Genomic DNA, 18,104 nt, shown 5'->3' on the forward strand with positions numbered 1-18,104 from the left:
TCTGGGTGAGTATTTTATGAGGAGGACCCCCCTGGGCAATTGAAGCAGCTTCAAAAATACACTACTGGGACTTGATCAAACCAAAAAGCTTCTGCACAGCCAAGAACACAGTAAGTAAAGCAAGCAAACAGCCCTCAGAATGGGAGAAGATATTTGCAGGTTATGTCTCCAACAAAGGTTTAATAATCAGAATCCACAGAGAACTCAAACTCATTAGCAAGAATAGAACAAGTGATCCCATCGCAGACTGGGCAAGGGATTTGAAGAGAAACTTCTCTGAAGAAGACAGGCGCACAGCCTTCAGACATATGAAAAAATGCTCATCATCTTTAATCATCAGAGAAATGCAAATCAAAACTACTTTGAGATATCATCTAACTCCAGTGAGACTAGCCTATATCACAAAATCCCAAGACCAGAGATGTTGGCGCAGATGTGGAGAAAAGGGAACACTTTTGCACTGCTGGTGGGAATGCAAATTAATACATTCCTTTTGGAAAGAGATATGGAGAACATTTAGAGATCTAAAAATAGATCTGCCATTCAATCCTGTAATCCTTCTACTGGGCATATACCCAGAAGACCAAAAATCACATCGTAACAAAGATATTTGTACCAGAATGTTTATTGCAGCCCTATTCATAATTGCTAAGTCATGGAAAAAGCCCAAGTGCCCATTGATCCACAAATGGATTAATAAATTGTGGTATATGTACACCATGGAATACTATGCAGCCTTAAAGAAAGATGGAGACTTTACCTCTTTCATGTTTACATGGATGGAGCTGGAACATATTCTTCTTAGTAAAGTATCTCAAGAATGGAAGAAAAAGTACCCAATGTACTCAGCCCTACTATGAAACTAATTTAGAGTTTTCACATGAAAGCTATAACCCACTTACAACCTAAGAATAGAGGGAAGGGAGGGTAGGGAGGCGGGAGTAGGGTAAAGGAAAGGGAATTGGTGGGATTACACCAGCGGTGCATTTTACAAGGGTATATGTGAAACTTGATAAATGTGGAATGTAAGTCTTGGCACAGTAACTGAGAGAATGCCAGGAAGGCTATGTTAACTAGTGTGATGAAAGTGTGTCAAACGGTCTGTGAAGCTAGTGAATGATGCCCCATGATCATATCAATGTACACAGCTATGATTTAATAAAAAAATAATAAAAAGAAAATATTTTCAGAACATATTCTAAATTCATTTGGTGAACATCTTATAAACTAAAAGACACAAACAGACACTTGTTAAATCTATTCCAGTATATTTCTGTACTTTTGAAAACGAATAACAACATTATTATTTCACACAGTATTACCAATACTCCCAAATTATTAAAAAAAAAAAAAAAAGCATTTTTTAGCCTAAGAAGTAGACTGAGACTTAACACAAGGTTTTGTGTAACAGACAGTTACTAATGAAACAAACTATAAAAACAACAGCCTAATGTTGCAGCATACTGTAAGGTCTCTGGTTTTCTTCTTAAAATCAAGGGCACTAGGGAATTTAATCAAAGTGAATTGATCATTGCCCAATAAAACACCTCAGACATCAGAAACACACTATTGCATAGAAAAGAGAATATGATCTTTGGAGAGCTAGGTTCTATTCCTGCCTCACTAAATTACTATCAAGGCAAGTTATTAATTCTCTTTTGGCTGTTTCCTCACTTTTAAAACTGGATTGATAGTGTATCTATTGTTGTGTTGATGCTAGATTAAGTAGATTAATGTGTGCAAAGGACAGCAGAGTTCTTGGTGAGTATTGTTTCACTGCAAGAGAATAAAATATTTATTTTATTATATTTGTAGTCTAAGCAGCAGCTTAGGTAGCTTCAAACCCAAATCATCCTACACAAAGAATCAATAAAATGAGCTCTTCCAGGCTCTTCCAGACCATGACATCAATTAGTGGAACAGGTAAGAAAAATTGATCAGCAACTATGCTACTATTAATTAGTTGCATGCATGCATCAGAATCATGCAGGGGTTTGGTTATAAATATATTGCTGGGTTTCATCCCCAGAGTTTCTGTTTCAGTAAGTCAGAAGAGGACTCAAGAGTCTGCATTTGTAATGAGTTCCCAGGTGAGGCTGATGCTGCAGCTCTGTGGACCACACATAGAGAATCACCACCCTACACTTATTTGGATGGAGTCAGCAGGAGAAAACACAGGTTGCCACATACGCATGCTCTCTCTAGCACAAACATTCAAGTTCTTTTTAAAGATAAGTCATAATCTTCTCTTTCATTGTTTGTTTTTTCTGAGGGACACATTTCTCCCAAACTCCTCTTTCTTTCCACTGAAAGCTAAGCAGAGCAAATATACCAGACCTCTTGTGACTGCACACTTCCCTCGTTATCATGCCATTACAGTAGTTTGCAGTTCTTGTGCCAAGGAGACCATAGGTGGTGAGTGTATTAACAGTACACCCAAAGTAGAGACAGTGTTAAAGATAAGAAAGTCTGAGCTAGGCATTACACAGACGGCATCAGACCTTGGGTGGAGAGACAAAATGAGGAAAGAAAAGTCAGAATTGTGGAATTTCTTGGGTTTTTAATCATAAAATTTAGGAAACTGAGAAGAGTTAAGGTCAGGGAGAACAGGTTGAAGGAAAGAATGGAAGCAGAAAGACCAGTTAGGAGGATGTTAATTGTAATCCATGATGGAAACTTGAGTTAAGTGGCAGCAATGGTCATAGAGGAAAGTGAATTATTCCAGTTTAAGGTCCAACAGACTTGGCCATGGAACGAATGGGTGGCAGGCATTTAGGGGAGAGATTCAAAGATGATATTTGTTTGGGATTATGGCACTACCTCTGGGTGATGGAGAGGCCTGAAGAGAAGGAGAATACACTTTCAGGGCAGAGAATCAACAGTTAATATTTCAGACACTCAATCTGAAGATAGCTATGAAACAGCTGTGTATGTTGCATCAGCTATTTGGTATGTGAGCTCTCTATTGCCCAGAAGTCTAGGCTGGAAAAATAAATGCGGACATCACCAATCATCTGGGCTCTGAGAAATGCCTATGTTAGAGGCCAATAAAGGAAGAACAGCCACCAAAGGAGAGTGACAGAGACAGATGCGATGGGAGGAGCATCACCATAGGCATTATTCTGGTGTCAAGAGAGACCATGTTCCCAGAACTTCAGGTCCAGGAAAGATGTCAGAAATTGTCATTGGTTTTATCAGGTCATTGCTTTCTTAAGTATAACACTTTCTGTTAGAATACTAAAGGCAAAAGGTAGTTTGAAGTGATTGTAGAGGGAATAGAATGGGAAGTATCAGAGACATTGTGTGTGAATATTATGTGGATGATATTTGTCAGTGAAGAGGAGCAATGAAATTTTTTTGCATCATTTGAAAAGCTCTTATGAGTCCACAAATGTTCAAGGAATGTGTAGGATGAATCTTAGTAAATAGTATAGATAAAAAAATCTAACAAATGTCTGAGTATATATTACCCATTGTTTAAATATAAGTATTAATATTGAATTCTGAGGCGGAGCATGGTGGTGGATGGGATGGATGTGTAGCCCACCTCTCCCAAGTCATCAGGTGAGAGTGAGGGGACTCTGGATCTTTTCCCCATATGGATTATTAGTGTGGATAAACAGCTGGAGACATGCAACAAATTGGCAGATTTCTGTATATGAGGTGTAATTTAAAACCACGGACTCTGTTGTAGAGATTTCCCCTGCCTGGTCATGCTGGCCAGCAGCCAGCCCCTCCCTCATGGAGGACAGCAGTTCACAGTTCCTGGTGAAACTCAATTGATGAAAATTTATTCCTGAGCAGAGTTTGGTGACCAGAAAGGGTGGCACTCAGAGCCACAAGGGACTAAGCAGCTTGATGGAAAATTGAGGGGAAGGGATCCTGCCCAGGAAACAGACATTTTGAATTGTTGGAAATGACAGACACCTTCTCCCAGAACAACAGGAGTGATTAAATAGACCAGACCATTCCTGGTGGGGAATATTGGTGTGGACTGGCATTTCAGGCTGTGTGGCGAACTGGTGAGTGGCTGGACTCAAAAGTCCAGACTCAAAAGTGAGGCTCTGAGCCACAGAAACTGAGGAAAAGGTCTACGCGCACTGCGGTGAGAGATGGAGGCAGCGGGAGGCAGCAGCAGCCAGCCCCTCCCCCACAGCCAATTGCAGTTGCCAGTTTGCAGGAAAGCAGAGTGGAGGGCAGCACCTTTGGCTCAGTCGGTAGGGCGCCGGCCCCATATACCGAGGGTGGCGGGTTCAAACCCGGCCCCGGCCGAACTGCAAACAAAAAATAGCTGGGCGTTGTGGCGGGCGCCTGTAGTCCCAGCTACTTGGGAGGCTGGGGCAAGAGAATCGCTTGAGCCCAGGAGTTGGAGGTTGCTGTGAGCTGTGTGATGCCATGGCACTCTCCCCAGGGCCATAAAGTGAGACTCAGTCTCTACAAAAAAAAAAAAAAGAGAGCAGAGTGGAAAGATTTGTGAAGCATTGCACTGAGTTGGGAGGTCGGACAGGAGTGCTGTCTGGAACAGAGCAGCTGAGGTTGGACAACAATTAGGAAATAAACTTTTATAGAAACTCCAAAAATGGCAATTGGCCAGATAGGGTGGTTACTGTGGTAACAATGTAAACTGTGAATCAGGTATAAGCCTGGGAACCACTCACAGTGCCACCTGCTGTCCAGAAAGTATATTGCATTATAAATATATTCCTACTAGAGTTGACCCCTACAACATATGTATAGATCTATATTTCTATATATATATATATATATACAAGAATAATATTTTTTGTGGTTAGTGACTTTTTTTTCTCTTTTTCTTTCTCATCCTTTTCTTGGAGGAGCTATTGTTAATTTTTTATTTTTTTATTTTTTTTCTATTTTTAATTTTTTTTCTTTCTTTTTTAACTTTTTTATGAACACTGCTTTTTTCCTTCTATATTCTTCTTCTTCCCTTTTTATGATTTCTGAGAGTGCTTACATCAGATTTTTAGATTTTTTTTTCCTTTTTTAAATTATTTTATGATTATCATTATTTTTATTGTAGTTTTTTTTTTTTTGTCTGTATGTCTATGTGTTCCTGATTATTTGTGTATCTGTGGGCTTGTGTGTCTGGTAGCCTTTTTATCTGTTTATTTGCTCATTTGATCTCAATGTGTTTGGTATTTTGCTAAATCCTTGGGTTGGCTATTTTCCCTAACTCCAATTTTCACATTCAACAAGAACAAGGGGGAAGGGGGACAATGGCTGATTGGAACCAGCTCTCAATAGAAGCTCCAGTACAGAAGGAGACATAACGGTCAGAAAGATCCCAACAAAATCGAAGGAGGGGAGCTGAGCTGAGAGATGAGATAGATAATTGCTTATGTTCCCCTGCTGAGGCAAGCTTCGACTCCAAAGAAACTATTTTCAGGTACAGATCTCATCCCAAAGAGGTTGTGTGACCATCCCCTCCCCTAAAAGAGTTGCTTGCTTACTGTGTGATCTCTACTGGTGAGCAATAAACTGCGGCTCTCCTTCCTCACCCCACTGAAGTGAATTGCTGGAAGCTAGGACTCCTTCTCAAGAGAGCCCCTGCTGTGTGTCTAGGAATTTCCTTCTCTGGCAGGAAATTTGAACAAATATTTTCCTTGCCACCTTGATTCTTCAGTCTACACCCTGCCTCCGCCCCCTGGCCTGGCAGTCTAGAAGTCCAACTCCTCCAGAATCCAGAATGTCTGCATTTCTTGGCTAGGATCAGATATTGCATAGACGGTGGCAGTACAGCTGTGCTGTACCTGTGAATCCAGTAACTGTACAGAAAGACATAGAGGGAAAGGTGACTGACCTTGACCCAAAAAAGAGTATCTCAGCAGCAGACAGAGGCTTGGGTTCCTGCACTGCAGGTGGAGGCCTGGAAACTGCTGAGGTGCACGATCCCAAGAGGAGGCACCTCCCACCCAACTTCAGCATTAGTAGAATGATCCTGCTGGGATCTAACTCTGGAGAGTCATCTCCCCAACTCTGTGGCCTGCCAGAGGGAACCAGACCTCCCCCTATAGGTATTCCAGAGCTGCAGAACAGTGGCAACAAAGGTGCAGTGGCTGAGGGAGAAATTCTTTTGCTGTCTGGATAGCCTCAGGTTTGGACTGAGCTCAGGTGGAACTTTATTCACCTGCCATTGAGTACCTGAGGTAAGCAGACCTCAGCTTCCCCTGCTGGATGGTGGTAGACTGTGGTAACCACAGGGAAGAGGCAACAACCTCACTTTGACTCTGGCAGGCACATAGCCCTGGCACATTTGCTTATTGGACAGAACAGGGCCACCGAGATGGGGTTAACAGAGACTGCCAGTGGGAATACTAGAGACTGGGGTGACCAAAGTCCAGTGGTGAAGGACGACCAAGGTGAGGTAAGAGGCATCAACCCCCTGGCTCTAAACCTCCTACTAGATGGGCCTCTCTGACCCCTCAGAGCAGCAGAGGTGCTCAAATCACCCTTGAGCTGCCAGTAGACCCCTAACATCTAGTTGCTGGAGTCCTCTTGAACTCTCCAGTTAGAGAGTGGAGGCTGTCTGGGACAATTGGTCTTGAACTCTTGAACTGGAAAAATTACTCAAGGACCCTCTAAGGTGGGACCCAGGTTTTACTGTAGTAGTAAGGTTTGATTGTCCTCTTCCAGATATTACCAGTGGGGGGAAGTGATGTCCTACTTGCTTGTGTTTCACCAAAGCTGAGACTGCAACCTAGAGTTACTGATTAACTAGGATTGGACAGAGATCAGCTGAATGCCAGACAGAGCAACCTACCCCACTACACCAAGCAGGCCTCTAGAGTCACACACTGTAGTACTGTACAGGCCCTTTGCAAAATTATAGAGGAAAAGCTGCAGTCACCAGTTCCAGTTCCTAGTTGAAGGGCTGGTCAACCACAACTTAGAAGTTTCCAGTCCAATTTCACCTTACCTGTTCATCTAGCTAAACACTGAAAAACAATCATGGGGCAGAATCAGTGGAAAAACTCTGGCAACATGAATGAACAGAACAGTTCAACTCCCCCAAGGAATGACAAACCAGCTAATCCAGAGGAACCCAGTCACAAACAGATAGCTGAGATGTCTGAAATTGAATTTAGAATTTGGATTGGAAACAAGATCAATAGAATGGAAATAAAAATGGAGGTAGAAATTGTAGGATCAATTCAGAAGATGTCTCAAGAATTCAAAATCACCAAAGATTTAGACACATTGAGAAAAGAAGTTGCAGCCTTACATGATATGAGAAATCTGTGTAGAATCCCTCAGTAACAGAATGGAACAGGCAGAAGTAAGTATTTCTGACATCAAAGACAAAGCTTTTGAATGAACACAAACATTCAAAGAGGAAGAGAAATGGAGAGCAAAAACTGATCATTCTCTCAGAGAGGTCTGGGATAATTTTAAGAAAACCAATATTTGCCTTATAGGGATTCCCGAAAGTGATGAAGTAGCTTCACAAGGCACAGAGACCCTTCTTCATGAGATTATGAAAGAGAACTTCCCAGACATGCCAAGAGATGCTGAAATCCAGACTGCAGATAGTTTCAGAACCCCAGTACGACTCAACCCAAATAAGACATCCCCCAGGCACATCATAATTAACTTGACTAAAGTTAATATGAAGGACAAAATCCTGAAAGCAGCCAGACATAAGAAAACCATTACCTACAAGGGGAAGAATATTAGAATGACTGCTGATCTCTCTGCTAAAACCTTTCAAGCCAGAAGAGGATGGTCATCAACTTTTAATCTCCTAATATAAAATAAATTTCAACCCAGGATCCTGTATCCAGCTAAACTGAGTTTCATTTATGATGGAGAAATTAAAAACTTTAATGACATTCATATGTTGAAGAAATTTGCCATAACTAAACCATAACTCCAGGATAGCCTCAGACCTATTCTCCACAATGGCCAGCACAACTCTCCACCGCAAAAGTAAACACACTATGAAACTTTTTATCAAATTCCAAAATCCACAGTGGCAAAAGGATTAAAAATGTCCACTGATCTTTCGAAAAACTTGATACCCAAAATTATACCAGGCTTATCAATATTCTCAATTAATGAAAATGGATTAAATTTTCCTCTAAAGAGGCACAGGCTGGCTCACTGGATACAAAAACTCAGGTCAGATATCTGCTGCATACAAGAATCTCATCTTACCTTAAAAGATAAGTATAGACTCAGGGTGAAGGGATGGTCATCTATATTCCAGGCAAATGGAAAACAGAAAAAAAGCAGCTGTTGCAATTTTATTTGCAGATGCAATAGGCTTTAAACCAACAAAAGTAAGGAAAGATAAGGAAGTCCATAGAAGTCAGAGATTTTAACACCCCTTTAGTGGTGTTGGATAGAGCCGCCAAGAAAAAGCTAAGCAAAGAAATTTTAGATTTAAACTTAATAATCCAACAATTGGATTTAACAGACATTTACAGAACATTTTATCCTAACAAAACTGAATACACATTCTTCTCACCAACTCATGGAACATACTCCAAAATTGATCACATCTTAGGTCACAAATCTAGCCTCAGCAAATTTAAAAGAATAGAAATTATTCCTGGCATCTTCTAAGACCATCATGGAATAAAAGTGGAACTCAGTAACAACAAGAACCTGCGTACTCATACAAAAACATGGAAACTGAATAACCTCATGCTGAACAATAGCTGGGTCATAGATGAGATTAAGGAAATACATAAAGATTTGGAACAAAATGACAATGAAGATAGGAATTGTCAGAACCTCTGGGATAACGCAAAGGCAGTCCTCAGAGGGAAATTTATAGCACTGGAAGCCTTCCTCAAGAGAAAAGAAAGAGAGGAAGTTAACAACTTAATGGGACATCTCAAGCAATTGGAAAAGTAAGAGCATTCCAATCTCAAACACAGCAGAAGAAAAGAAATAACCAAAATTAGAGCAGAATTAAATGAAATTGAAAATGAAAGAATTATACAACAGATCAATAAATCAAAAAGTTGTTTTTTGTAGAAAAGGTCAATAAAATAAATAAACCTTTAGCTAACCTACCCAGGAAAAAAAGAGTAAAATCTCTAATTTCATCGATCAGAAATGGTAAAGACGAAATAACAACAGACTCCTCAGAAATTCAAAAAATCCTGAATGAATACTACAAGAAACTTTATTCTCAGAAATACAAAAACCTGAAGGAAATCAACGAATACTTAGAAGCACACCACCTCCCAAGACTTAGCCAGAATGAGGTGGAAATGTTGAACCGGCCTATATCAAGTTCTGAAATAGCATTAACTATACAAAATCTCCCTAAAAAGAAGAGCCCAGGTCCAGATGGCTTCACATCAGAATTCTACCAAACTTTTAAAGAGGAACTACTCAAACATTTTCAAAATATAGAAAAAGAAGGAATACTACCCAACATATTCTATGAAGCAAACATCACCTTGATCCCCAAAACAGGAAAAGACCCAACAAGAAAAGAAAATTATAGACCAATATCACTAATGAATATTGATGCAAAAATATTCAACAAGATTCTAACAAACAGAATCAAGCAACACATCAAACAAATTATACACCACGACCAAGTGGGTTTTATCCCAGGGTCTCAAGGTTGGTTCAATATACGCAAATCTATAAATATAATTCAGCATATAAATAAATTAAAAAACAAAGGCCATATAATTCTCTCAATTCATGCAGAAAAAGCTTTTGATAATATCCAGCATCGCTTCATGATCAGAACACTTAAGAAAATGGGTATAGAAGGGACATTTCTTAAACTAATAGAGACCATCTACAACAAACCTACAGCCAATAGGAGCTAAATCAAAACCATTTTCACTCTGATTGGGAACCAGGAAAGGTTGCCCATTGTCTCCATTGTTCTTTAACATTGTAATGGAAGTTTTAGCCATTGCAATTAGGGAAGAAAAGGCAATCAAGAGTATCCATATAGGGTCAGAGGAAATCAAACTTTCACTCTTCACAGATGATATGATTGTATATTTGGAAAACAGAAGGGATTCTACTATAAAACTCTTAGAAGTGATCAAGGAATACAGCAATGTCTCAGGATACAAAATCAACACCCGTAAATCTGTAGCCTTTATATATACCAACAATAGCCAAGCTGAAAAACCAATCAAGGACTCTATTCCATTTACAGTAGTGCCAAAGAAGATGAAATATTTGGGAGTTTATCTGGCAAAGAACTTGAAAGATCTCTATAAAGAGAACTATGAAACTCTAAGAAAAGAAATAGCTGAAAATTTTAACAAATGGAAAAACATACCATGCTCATGGCTGGGAAAAATCAACATTGTCAAAATGTCTATACTACCCAAAGCAATATATAATTTTAATGCAATTCCTATTAAAGTTCCATTGTCATACTTTAAAGATCTCAAAAAAATAATACATCATTTTATATGGAATCAGAAAAAAACCTCGAATAGCCAAGACATTACTCAGAAATAAAAACAAAGCAGGAGGAATCACGCTACCAGACCTCAGACTGTACTATAAATCAATAGTGATCAAAACAGCATGGTATTGGCACAAAAACAGAGAAGTAGATGTCTGGAACAGAATAGAGAACCAAGAGATGAACCCAGCTACTTAGCATTATTTGATCTTTGACAAGCCAATTAAAAACATTCAGTGGGGAAAAATTCCCTATTTAACAAATGGTGCTGGGTGAACTGGCTGGCAACCTGTAGAAGACTGAAACTGGACCCACCACCTTTCACCATTAACTCAGATAGACTCTCACTGGATTAAAGATTTAAACTTCAGACATGAAACTATAAAAATACTAGAAGAGAGTGCAGGGAAAACCCTTAAAGAAATCGGTCTGGGTGAGTATTTTATGAGGAGGACCCCCCGGGCAATTGAAGCTGCTTCAAAAATACACTACTGGGATCTGATCAAACTAAAAAGCTTCTGCATAGCCAAGAACACAGTAAGTAAAGCAAGCAAACAGCCATCAGAATGGGAGAAGATATTTGCAGGATATGTCTCTGAAAAAGGTTTAATAACCAGAATCCACAGAGAACTCAAACGTAGAAGCAAGAAAAGAACAAGTGATTCCATCTCAGGCTGGGCAAGGGACTTGAAGAGAAAATTCTCTGAAGAAGACAGGTGCATGGCCTACAGACATATGAAAAAATGCTCATCATCTTTAATCATCAGAGAAATGCAAATCAAAACTACTTTGAGATACCATCTAACTCCAGTAAGATTGGGCCATATCACAAAATCCCAAGACCAGAGATGTTGGCGTGGATGTGGAGAAAAGGGAACACTTTTCACTGCTGGTGGGAATGCAAATTAATACGGTCCTCTTGGAAAGATGTTTGGAGAATACTTAGAGATCTAAAAATACATCTGCCATTCGATCCTCTAATTCCTCTAGTAGGTATATATTCAGAAGACCAAAAATCGCATTATAACAAAGATATTTGTACCAGAATATTTATTGCAGCCCAATTCCTAATTGCTAAGTCATGGAAAAAACCCAAGTGCTCATCAACTCATGAATGGATTAATAAATTTTGGTATTTGTACACCATGGAATATTATGCAGCTGTAAAGAAAGGTGGATACTATACTTTTTTCATGTTTACATGGATGGAGCTGGAAAATCTTCTTAGCAAGGTATCCAAAGAATAGAAGAAAAAGTACCCAATGTACTCAGCCATAATATGAAACAATTTATAGCTTTCATACGAAGACTATGACCCAATCTCAGTACAAGAATATGGGGAAGGGGGTAAAGATGGGGAAGGGAGGGGAGGAAGCTTGAAGGGAGGGTGATTGGTGGGTCCACACCTAGGGTGCATCTTGTAAGGGTTCAAGTGAAGTTTACTAAGTGTAGAGTATAAGGGTTTGAACACAAAAATTAAGAAAATGAATGCCATGAAGGCTATGTTAACCAGTTCAGTGAAAATATTTCAGACTGTATATGGAACCAGCACATTGTACCTCATGATTGCGTTATTGTACACAGCTATGATTTAATGAAAAATATATATATATATATTGAATTCTAGGAGTGCTGACAATTAAGTTTCTGAACACATTCTAGAAAAATGCCTACAAACCTCACTGCTGAATATCACTATGGTCACCTGCCAAATGACAAGCCATGCCAACCTTTGACTACCCATCAAAGAAATTTTGGAACTGTTTTCTGGAATGGCCATCAGAACTGTCATCGTATTACCCTTGATGTCCTGAATCTAATCAAAATGTCTTCCTTTCAATATTTCCTTTATCTTCAGGTAAATAAAAAAATCATTGGGGGCCAGATTAGATAAGTTGGGAGGGTGTTCCAATATAGTTGTTTGTTTATTGACTGAAAAATCCCTCTCAGATGGTGCTATGTAAGCTGGTGCATTGTCATGATGCAAGAATCACACATTTTTCATGCCAAGATATTCAGTTAAGATTTTCCTGTTTCTCAATCAATGTTTACTTAGTCTAGTCTAAGAAGTCTACTATATTTATTTTGACTTAGGCACTGAGCTTCTCACAGTTAGCTGCCAATGTGATGCACAATTTGGGAAATTTTTGTAATGCTTTCATCAATTCTCCTTGTACTTAAACACACAACCCACCCCACCCCAGTCTCTCTTCATCAGTGATATTTTCTCTCTCCTCAGAAAAATGTTTAATCCATTTGTTGTATGCTGTTCTTTTCCTCATGGCACTATCTCCATAAACATAGACTAATATGTCCTTGATTTCACTTCCACTCTTGCTAAGTTTACCAAGAAATTTAATGTTTGTTCATTCCTCTGATTCAAGCTCTAATGTTCTCACAATGACACACAAAAACACATAACAACAATAATGAGCGACACTCAGCAAGACACTGCCACAAGTTGACACAAACACAGCTGTGTATGTAACACTGATATACCAAGGTTATGAAACCTCATCAAGTTGTTTGTACAGTGCTGCCAACGTAAGCACAGACTGGCAAGTTCATGAACTTAATTGTCAGACCTTGTATATATTTCTACGACTGAAGAAAACTAAAAATAGCAGCATGTGGGAAGGAATGGAACTATTTGGAACAATTTGCCATCCAGTAGTGGAGCTCAAACCAAGAACATCATGATTGTCAGGCTCCACTCCATGAGCTTTGAACTTTTCAACTGCCTTCATCACCTTCTCAGTTCACCTTATACCACAGACTTACTACAGATCTCTCCACAGAAGTATCATTCATCATAAGATGCTCAAGAATCCAGGGGAGAAGAATGATGTCACTCAAAGGCCACTATTTCATAGTAGACATAAATAGATCATTTACTATGTCTTAATTTCAGTGATATAATCTAAAAAAATAAAAGTAAACATAAGACTAGACTATCTTTTGTTTTCCTTTTTGGTCATACTTTCCTGTATAAATAATGCATGTTATTCAGGGCCATTTTAATGCATGATTTATATAATGATATTATATAATTAAACTTTTCCCTATCTAAAATTTAGACTATACAACCCCAACTAAATAGTCCTATTTTACACAAAGAATAGGTGTTATGCCAACTTTTTATATCATCTTGATTAGGAATATTTAAATATGAGTATAAACATAAAGAAAATGCAATTAGGTTGAAGATCAAGAATGATTTACTAAGAATCATTTTATGAAACCCTTTAGGAAAATCCATTTTAGTATATGCAAATAGGTTCTGAGGAGTGTTTACTTTGAGGGTGAATAGTAGTAATTTAATCTAGATTCTAAAAATGTGTGTTTATACTTCCAATGATAAAGAAATGGATTCTCTTATTTAAAGATAATAAATGTCAGTTATAGATTTTGTATTTGCCTATAAGTATAGTACCATAATGACATTGTATAATATAATAGGTATTAGGAAAAGGTAAGTAATTGGTATGCATTTAAAAACTAATTATTAAATTATATTTCTCTGTAAAATAGTGCCACTGAAACACTTTGAGTAATCTCAGCTCTTAGTAGAAAAAGAATTAAAGCTGTTGTGACCAATTGGTCACCCTTGTCACAACCAATTATACTGAATTTAATGGGCTGGGGGGAAAAGCACTTGGGGTATGTAACTCCTGCTCCAACACTTCCACAGGCCCAGCTGTTGAAGTAGCCTGCTGTCACCCTGAGACCAGTTTTATCTGGTAGCTGCTGAAATAAATGACCTGCTGCTGTCACTCAGCCAGCTCCCCAAAGTTTCTCTATGCCAATATGCTTTTTTCAAAACAAAAAATAACATTTCTGTTTCTAATAAGACTCCTCCAATTTTCTCTTTGTTCTTTGGTCATATGGAAGACCACCCAGGTCTGTATGTATGCCCTTAATTGCAATTCTGTGATTCCCAAATAAAATATTTAGAGATTCACCTCTATATTTATTTTGACTTAGGCACTGAGCTCAAATAAAATATTTGCATATGCAACTGGAATACATTACAATTTCTACAGTGTAATTTCTACCTTTGTTTTACAAAGTATATATGTTATAGAGACTAAAATGTGTTGACACTGTTTTTCTCAGCCATCATATCATTTTTTATATAAAAGTAGAGAAAGCAATTACATAAAAGTTTATAGCATACATTCCTTTTGTCTCTATTATCTTACCTGTGGCAAGAAACCATTATTTTTTGATAATGGAAGAGCTCACACTAGGTTTGCCATACCAACGCACTAGTGTTTTAAACAATGCTGCTATGTAAACCACAGCAAATCTACTTATCTTTGTATGTAGAAGCATAAGTAAACTATGCCTAGCATGTTTACTTGCCTTCTTAATGGTTGACTTGAGGTGTATTTCTCTTTACATTTTCTTTTATATTTTGCAAATCTGGAAAAGGAGGAAAGGAAAAAATAAATAGGAAACACATATCATATAAATTAGTCTGTTAAATTATTTGCTGCTTTTTGCCAAACAGAAAATGTTCTGTACTATAAAATTTGATTGGCACAGTTTATTGTGGAAATTTCAGTGCATAATCGTTCCCCTTATCATTTGGTTTGATTGAGTAGTGTTTTGGGCTGTGACTTGGTACAGCATGCATGATGATCTGTTTCCTATTTGAATATGATTTGCATAAGTATAATTTACATGTGTTCTATTTCAGTTTATTATATTTTTATGTTAATTTTTTACTAAATCTGCCCATAATTTTAAATTTTCATTTTATAATGGTTTAAGTCTTCTTGACTTAGGTGCTACAAGGTATTATTTCTTAAATAGGGCTTTCAATATAGGTTTTTGTCATATCTTCACATTTAAATAAAATTACTATAAAAGGAGTAATTATAGTTAAAAAGCCAATGCAGTTAGTAATATTGTGGAAAGAATGTGAAGGTGTGTGAATAGTTAAATTAAGAAGTGCTGCTGACAAGACCTTTTTGCCTACAATGAACATTTCTCAAGCAAGTGTCTGGGGAGCTTTCACTCAGGCAACTTTTTTTTGAGTCTACTACCAGAATTAGTACAAGGGCAGATTGGAAAATAAATATTTTAATTGTGTCAGTGGAGATGCTCCTGGATTTGCAGTGGGGTTACATCCCAATGAACTCACGGCAAAGCCGATCCATCGCAATTCAAGAACCGTCTGAATTTCCAAAGAGGAAAGTCTTCACAGTGTAAGGATGAGTCTCAACATCTTTGTGGAACCAAAGAGAGAAACAAATTATTTGCAAGCTGGAGCCCCTAAACCAGGAATGGGTCCTCAGATAAGCACAACCAAGCTGGGTGAATCAGGATGCATGCACATAAGTGATGTGGTCCTACTTAAATCTGAGTGTGTGCTTATAAAATTCAAGGGGAGAATTGTTTTATATATGATATGAAAGATAAATTTGTATTTCCTAGTGGAATCCTATACATTTCCAGTGAACTGGATTATTCCTTCATTGCATGCATTCAGCACATTTTCTTGCCCCAGAGCTGCTGCTGTTTTTGAGATCCTTGTCCACACCCTCCATAGGTTCATAAATGCATATTTATTGGAAAGTTCAGACCCACTGCATTTTATTATACTCTCTTCACAGCTGTCAGAAAGTAGTTATTCTCTGAGGCTGACCCTTGAAGTAGTAATTCAGTTGCACTTTGCTATTGGCACATTACCTTCTATCATATATTGTTTGTTATGATAGATGTGAAACTCTCTGACATGTAAATTTAAAGTGTGCTTCTAAATTCAAGTTAAAGCCCTGCCACTTCTCAACTACGTAATCCTAGACCAGTTAACTATCCATTCTGTTCCTCAGTTTCCTCATGGGTAAAATGGGAAACTATTACCTGAATAGCAGAGTTCTGAGTATTGAACAAGTCATGACACATCAAAGAGCATGTCACTTTTTGCCTGTCCCTCAGCTGACACAGGGCCTTGCATATACTATAATTAGGTTCTCAGACAAATGAATTCACTGGCAATGTCCCGATTCCTAAATTTTGAGTTTCTAATGTACCTTAGAAACATATGGCACAAGATTTATTGTTTACACATAAAATCTAGAGAATTAGCCAAATTACTATTACCTAAAATATAGGGATATATGCAATTTTCTGTAGGAATTTTTTCTTTTTACAATTTGAGGCTAATACTGCTCTCTGGTTTTAAAATAAGCCTACTGATTTGTAATTGTTTTGAAAATCATATTTTATTGATAGGAACCTAGGGAAATCACAGTATGCTCAGAACAGCATGGAAGAAGTTACACATGTTTTCCCATTGCTTCTCTACACAAATTCATCAACAAAGACCAAAATCTGTGTGTACTTTAATCTAGAGGCTAAAACTTTCATTCATTTGGCACCATTTCTTTTTTCTTTCTTTCTTTTTTGTTCCTGATACATCTTTGAGTTTTGTTTAGGACCTGAAGGAGCTCTTTTTGAACATTCAGTGGAGACACCCCTTGTCACCGCAGACCCATTTCGAGAACTTAGGTAAGAATTTTCTTTCAAATATTAGAAAGAAAAATGTGTTTATATCATAGAAGACACTGAATATTTTCCTGAATTATATATTAGCAATTACTAACTGAGGATTTTAAAATTATTCCTTTGTTATCTGATTGTTTCTTATTCCATTATTTGTTTTTATTTTCAAGACTCTCTGCTTACAACGAGATATTATTTATTAAGATATCAACAAGGTCAAAAGTCTTACTGTTGTTACCGGATGAAGACATCCCAGCCTCCTGTCACTGTCAGCCAATATGCAGAGGTGGGGATAGGTCCACTAAACTTTGTTTGTCAGAAGGCTGGGATTCTGGACAACAGTGAGAGTAGCCTTTCCAAGACTGTTCTGTTCTTTCATTTCTAAAATTACGGTTTTATACATAAAATTTCAAAGCAAAGACTACACTAACCTCTATTCCAAATAATAATCAGCATACCTCAGTGACCTACTACATCATTCCAGTTCAAAAGTTAATCTCCTAAATCAATCCACCTAAACTATTCAAGATAGGCATCTTCAGGGTGGGAGCTAATTTTACAAAACAGTAAGAATGGGAGACAGGTGGTGAAGGTCAGGCAGGACCTAAACCAAGCAGACCGGCTGTGTCATGTCTGCCCAATCCTTCCTCACGCCATCTCATTCTCACTACATGTGCTTTCACTGTGACTATAGCCTAATTGCCTCCGAGCTCTATCTTCTCTGTGCCCAGGATCCCAACAGCCTGATCCTGCCTCTGGTTTGTTTCTCTCCTGTCTGCCCCTCACACTGGTATCAGTGACCTTGGTATGTCCCAAGTACCTTCCTGGTTGCTCCTGGCCCCACAGGGTCTTGGCTATGCTGACAGCTGCCTCCTCCCTCACCTGCTCCTGACTGAGTGGCCACCCTCCCATCCCCACCGTCCCCACGGTCCTTTTGCACAGCCTGTTCCATCTGCCTGGAGTACCCTTCCTCCCCTCAGAGACCCCATGAATGTCTGCTCTCCTCAAGTGCAAATTGAGATGTCATGGGTTTATGATTCATGTATTTTACATACTCATCATTTTCCCCTGAAAAGCATCAGCATAAGTTTCCTGAAACTTTTTCCAATTCTTAACACAAAACATGTATGTGTTCATGTTACACTACCCATCTCCAAACTGTGTGCAGTCAAGG

The 18,104-nt window shown here is 38.3% G+C and overlaps 1 protein-coding gene across 1 annotated transcript in view; it reads left to right on the forward strand.

The window, feature by feature from the left end:
• SGCG (sarcoglycan gamma) overlaps window positions 1-18,104 on the forward strand; it is a 104,804-nt gene that overhangs the window by 53,215 nt on the left and 33,485 nt on the right. The window contains exon 6 of the mRNA XM_053563478.1: window positions 16,864-16,936. Within this exon, the coding sequence (XP_053419453.1) occupies window positions 16,864-16,936 (73 nt within the window). The remainder of the gene's footprint in view (window positions 1-16,863; window positions 16,937-18,104) is intronic.

This window comes from Nycticebus coucang, chromosome 15, assembly GCF_027406575.1.
Source record: "Nycticebus coucang isolate mNycCou1 chromosome 15, mNycCou1.pri, whole genome shotgun sequence".
Taxonomy (NCBI): Eukaryota; Metazoa; Chordata; class Mammalia; order Primates; family Lorisidae; genus Nycticebus; species Nycticebus coucang.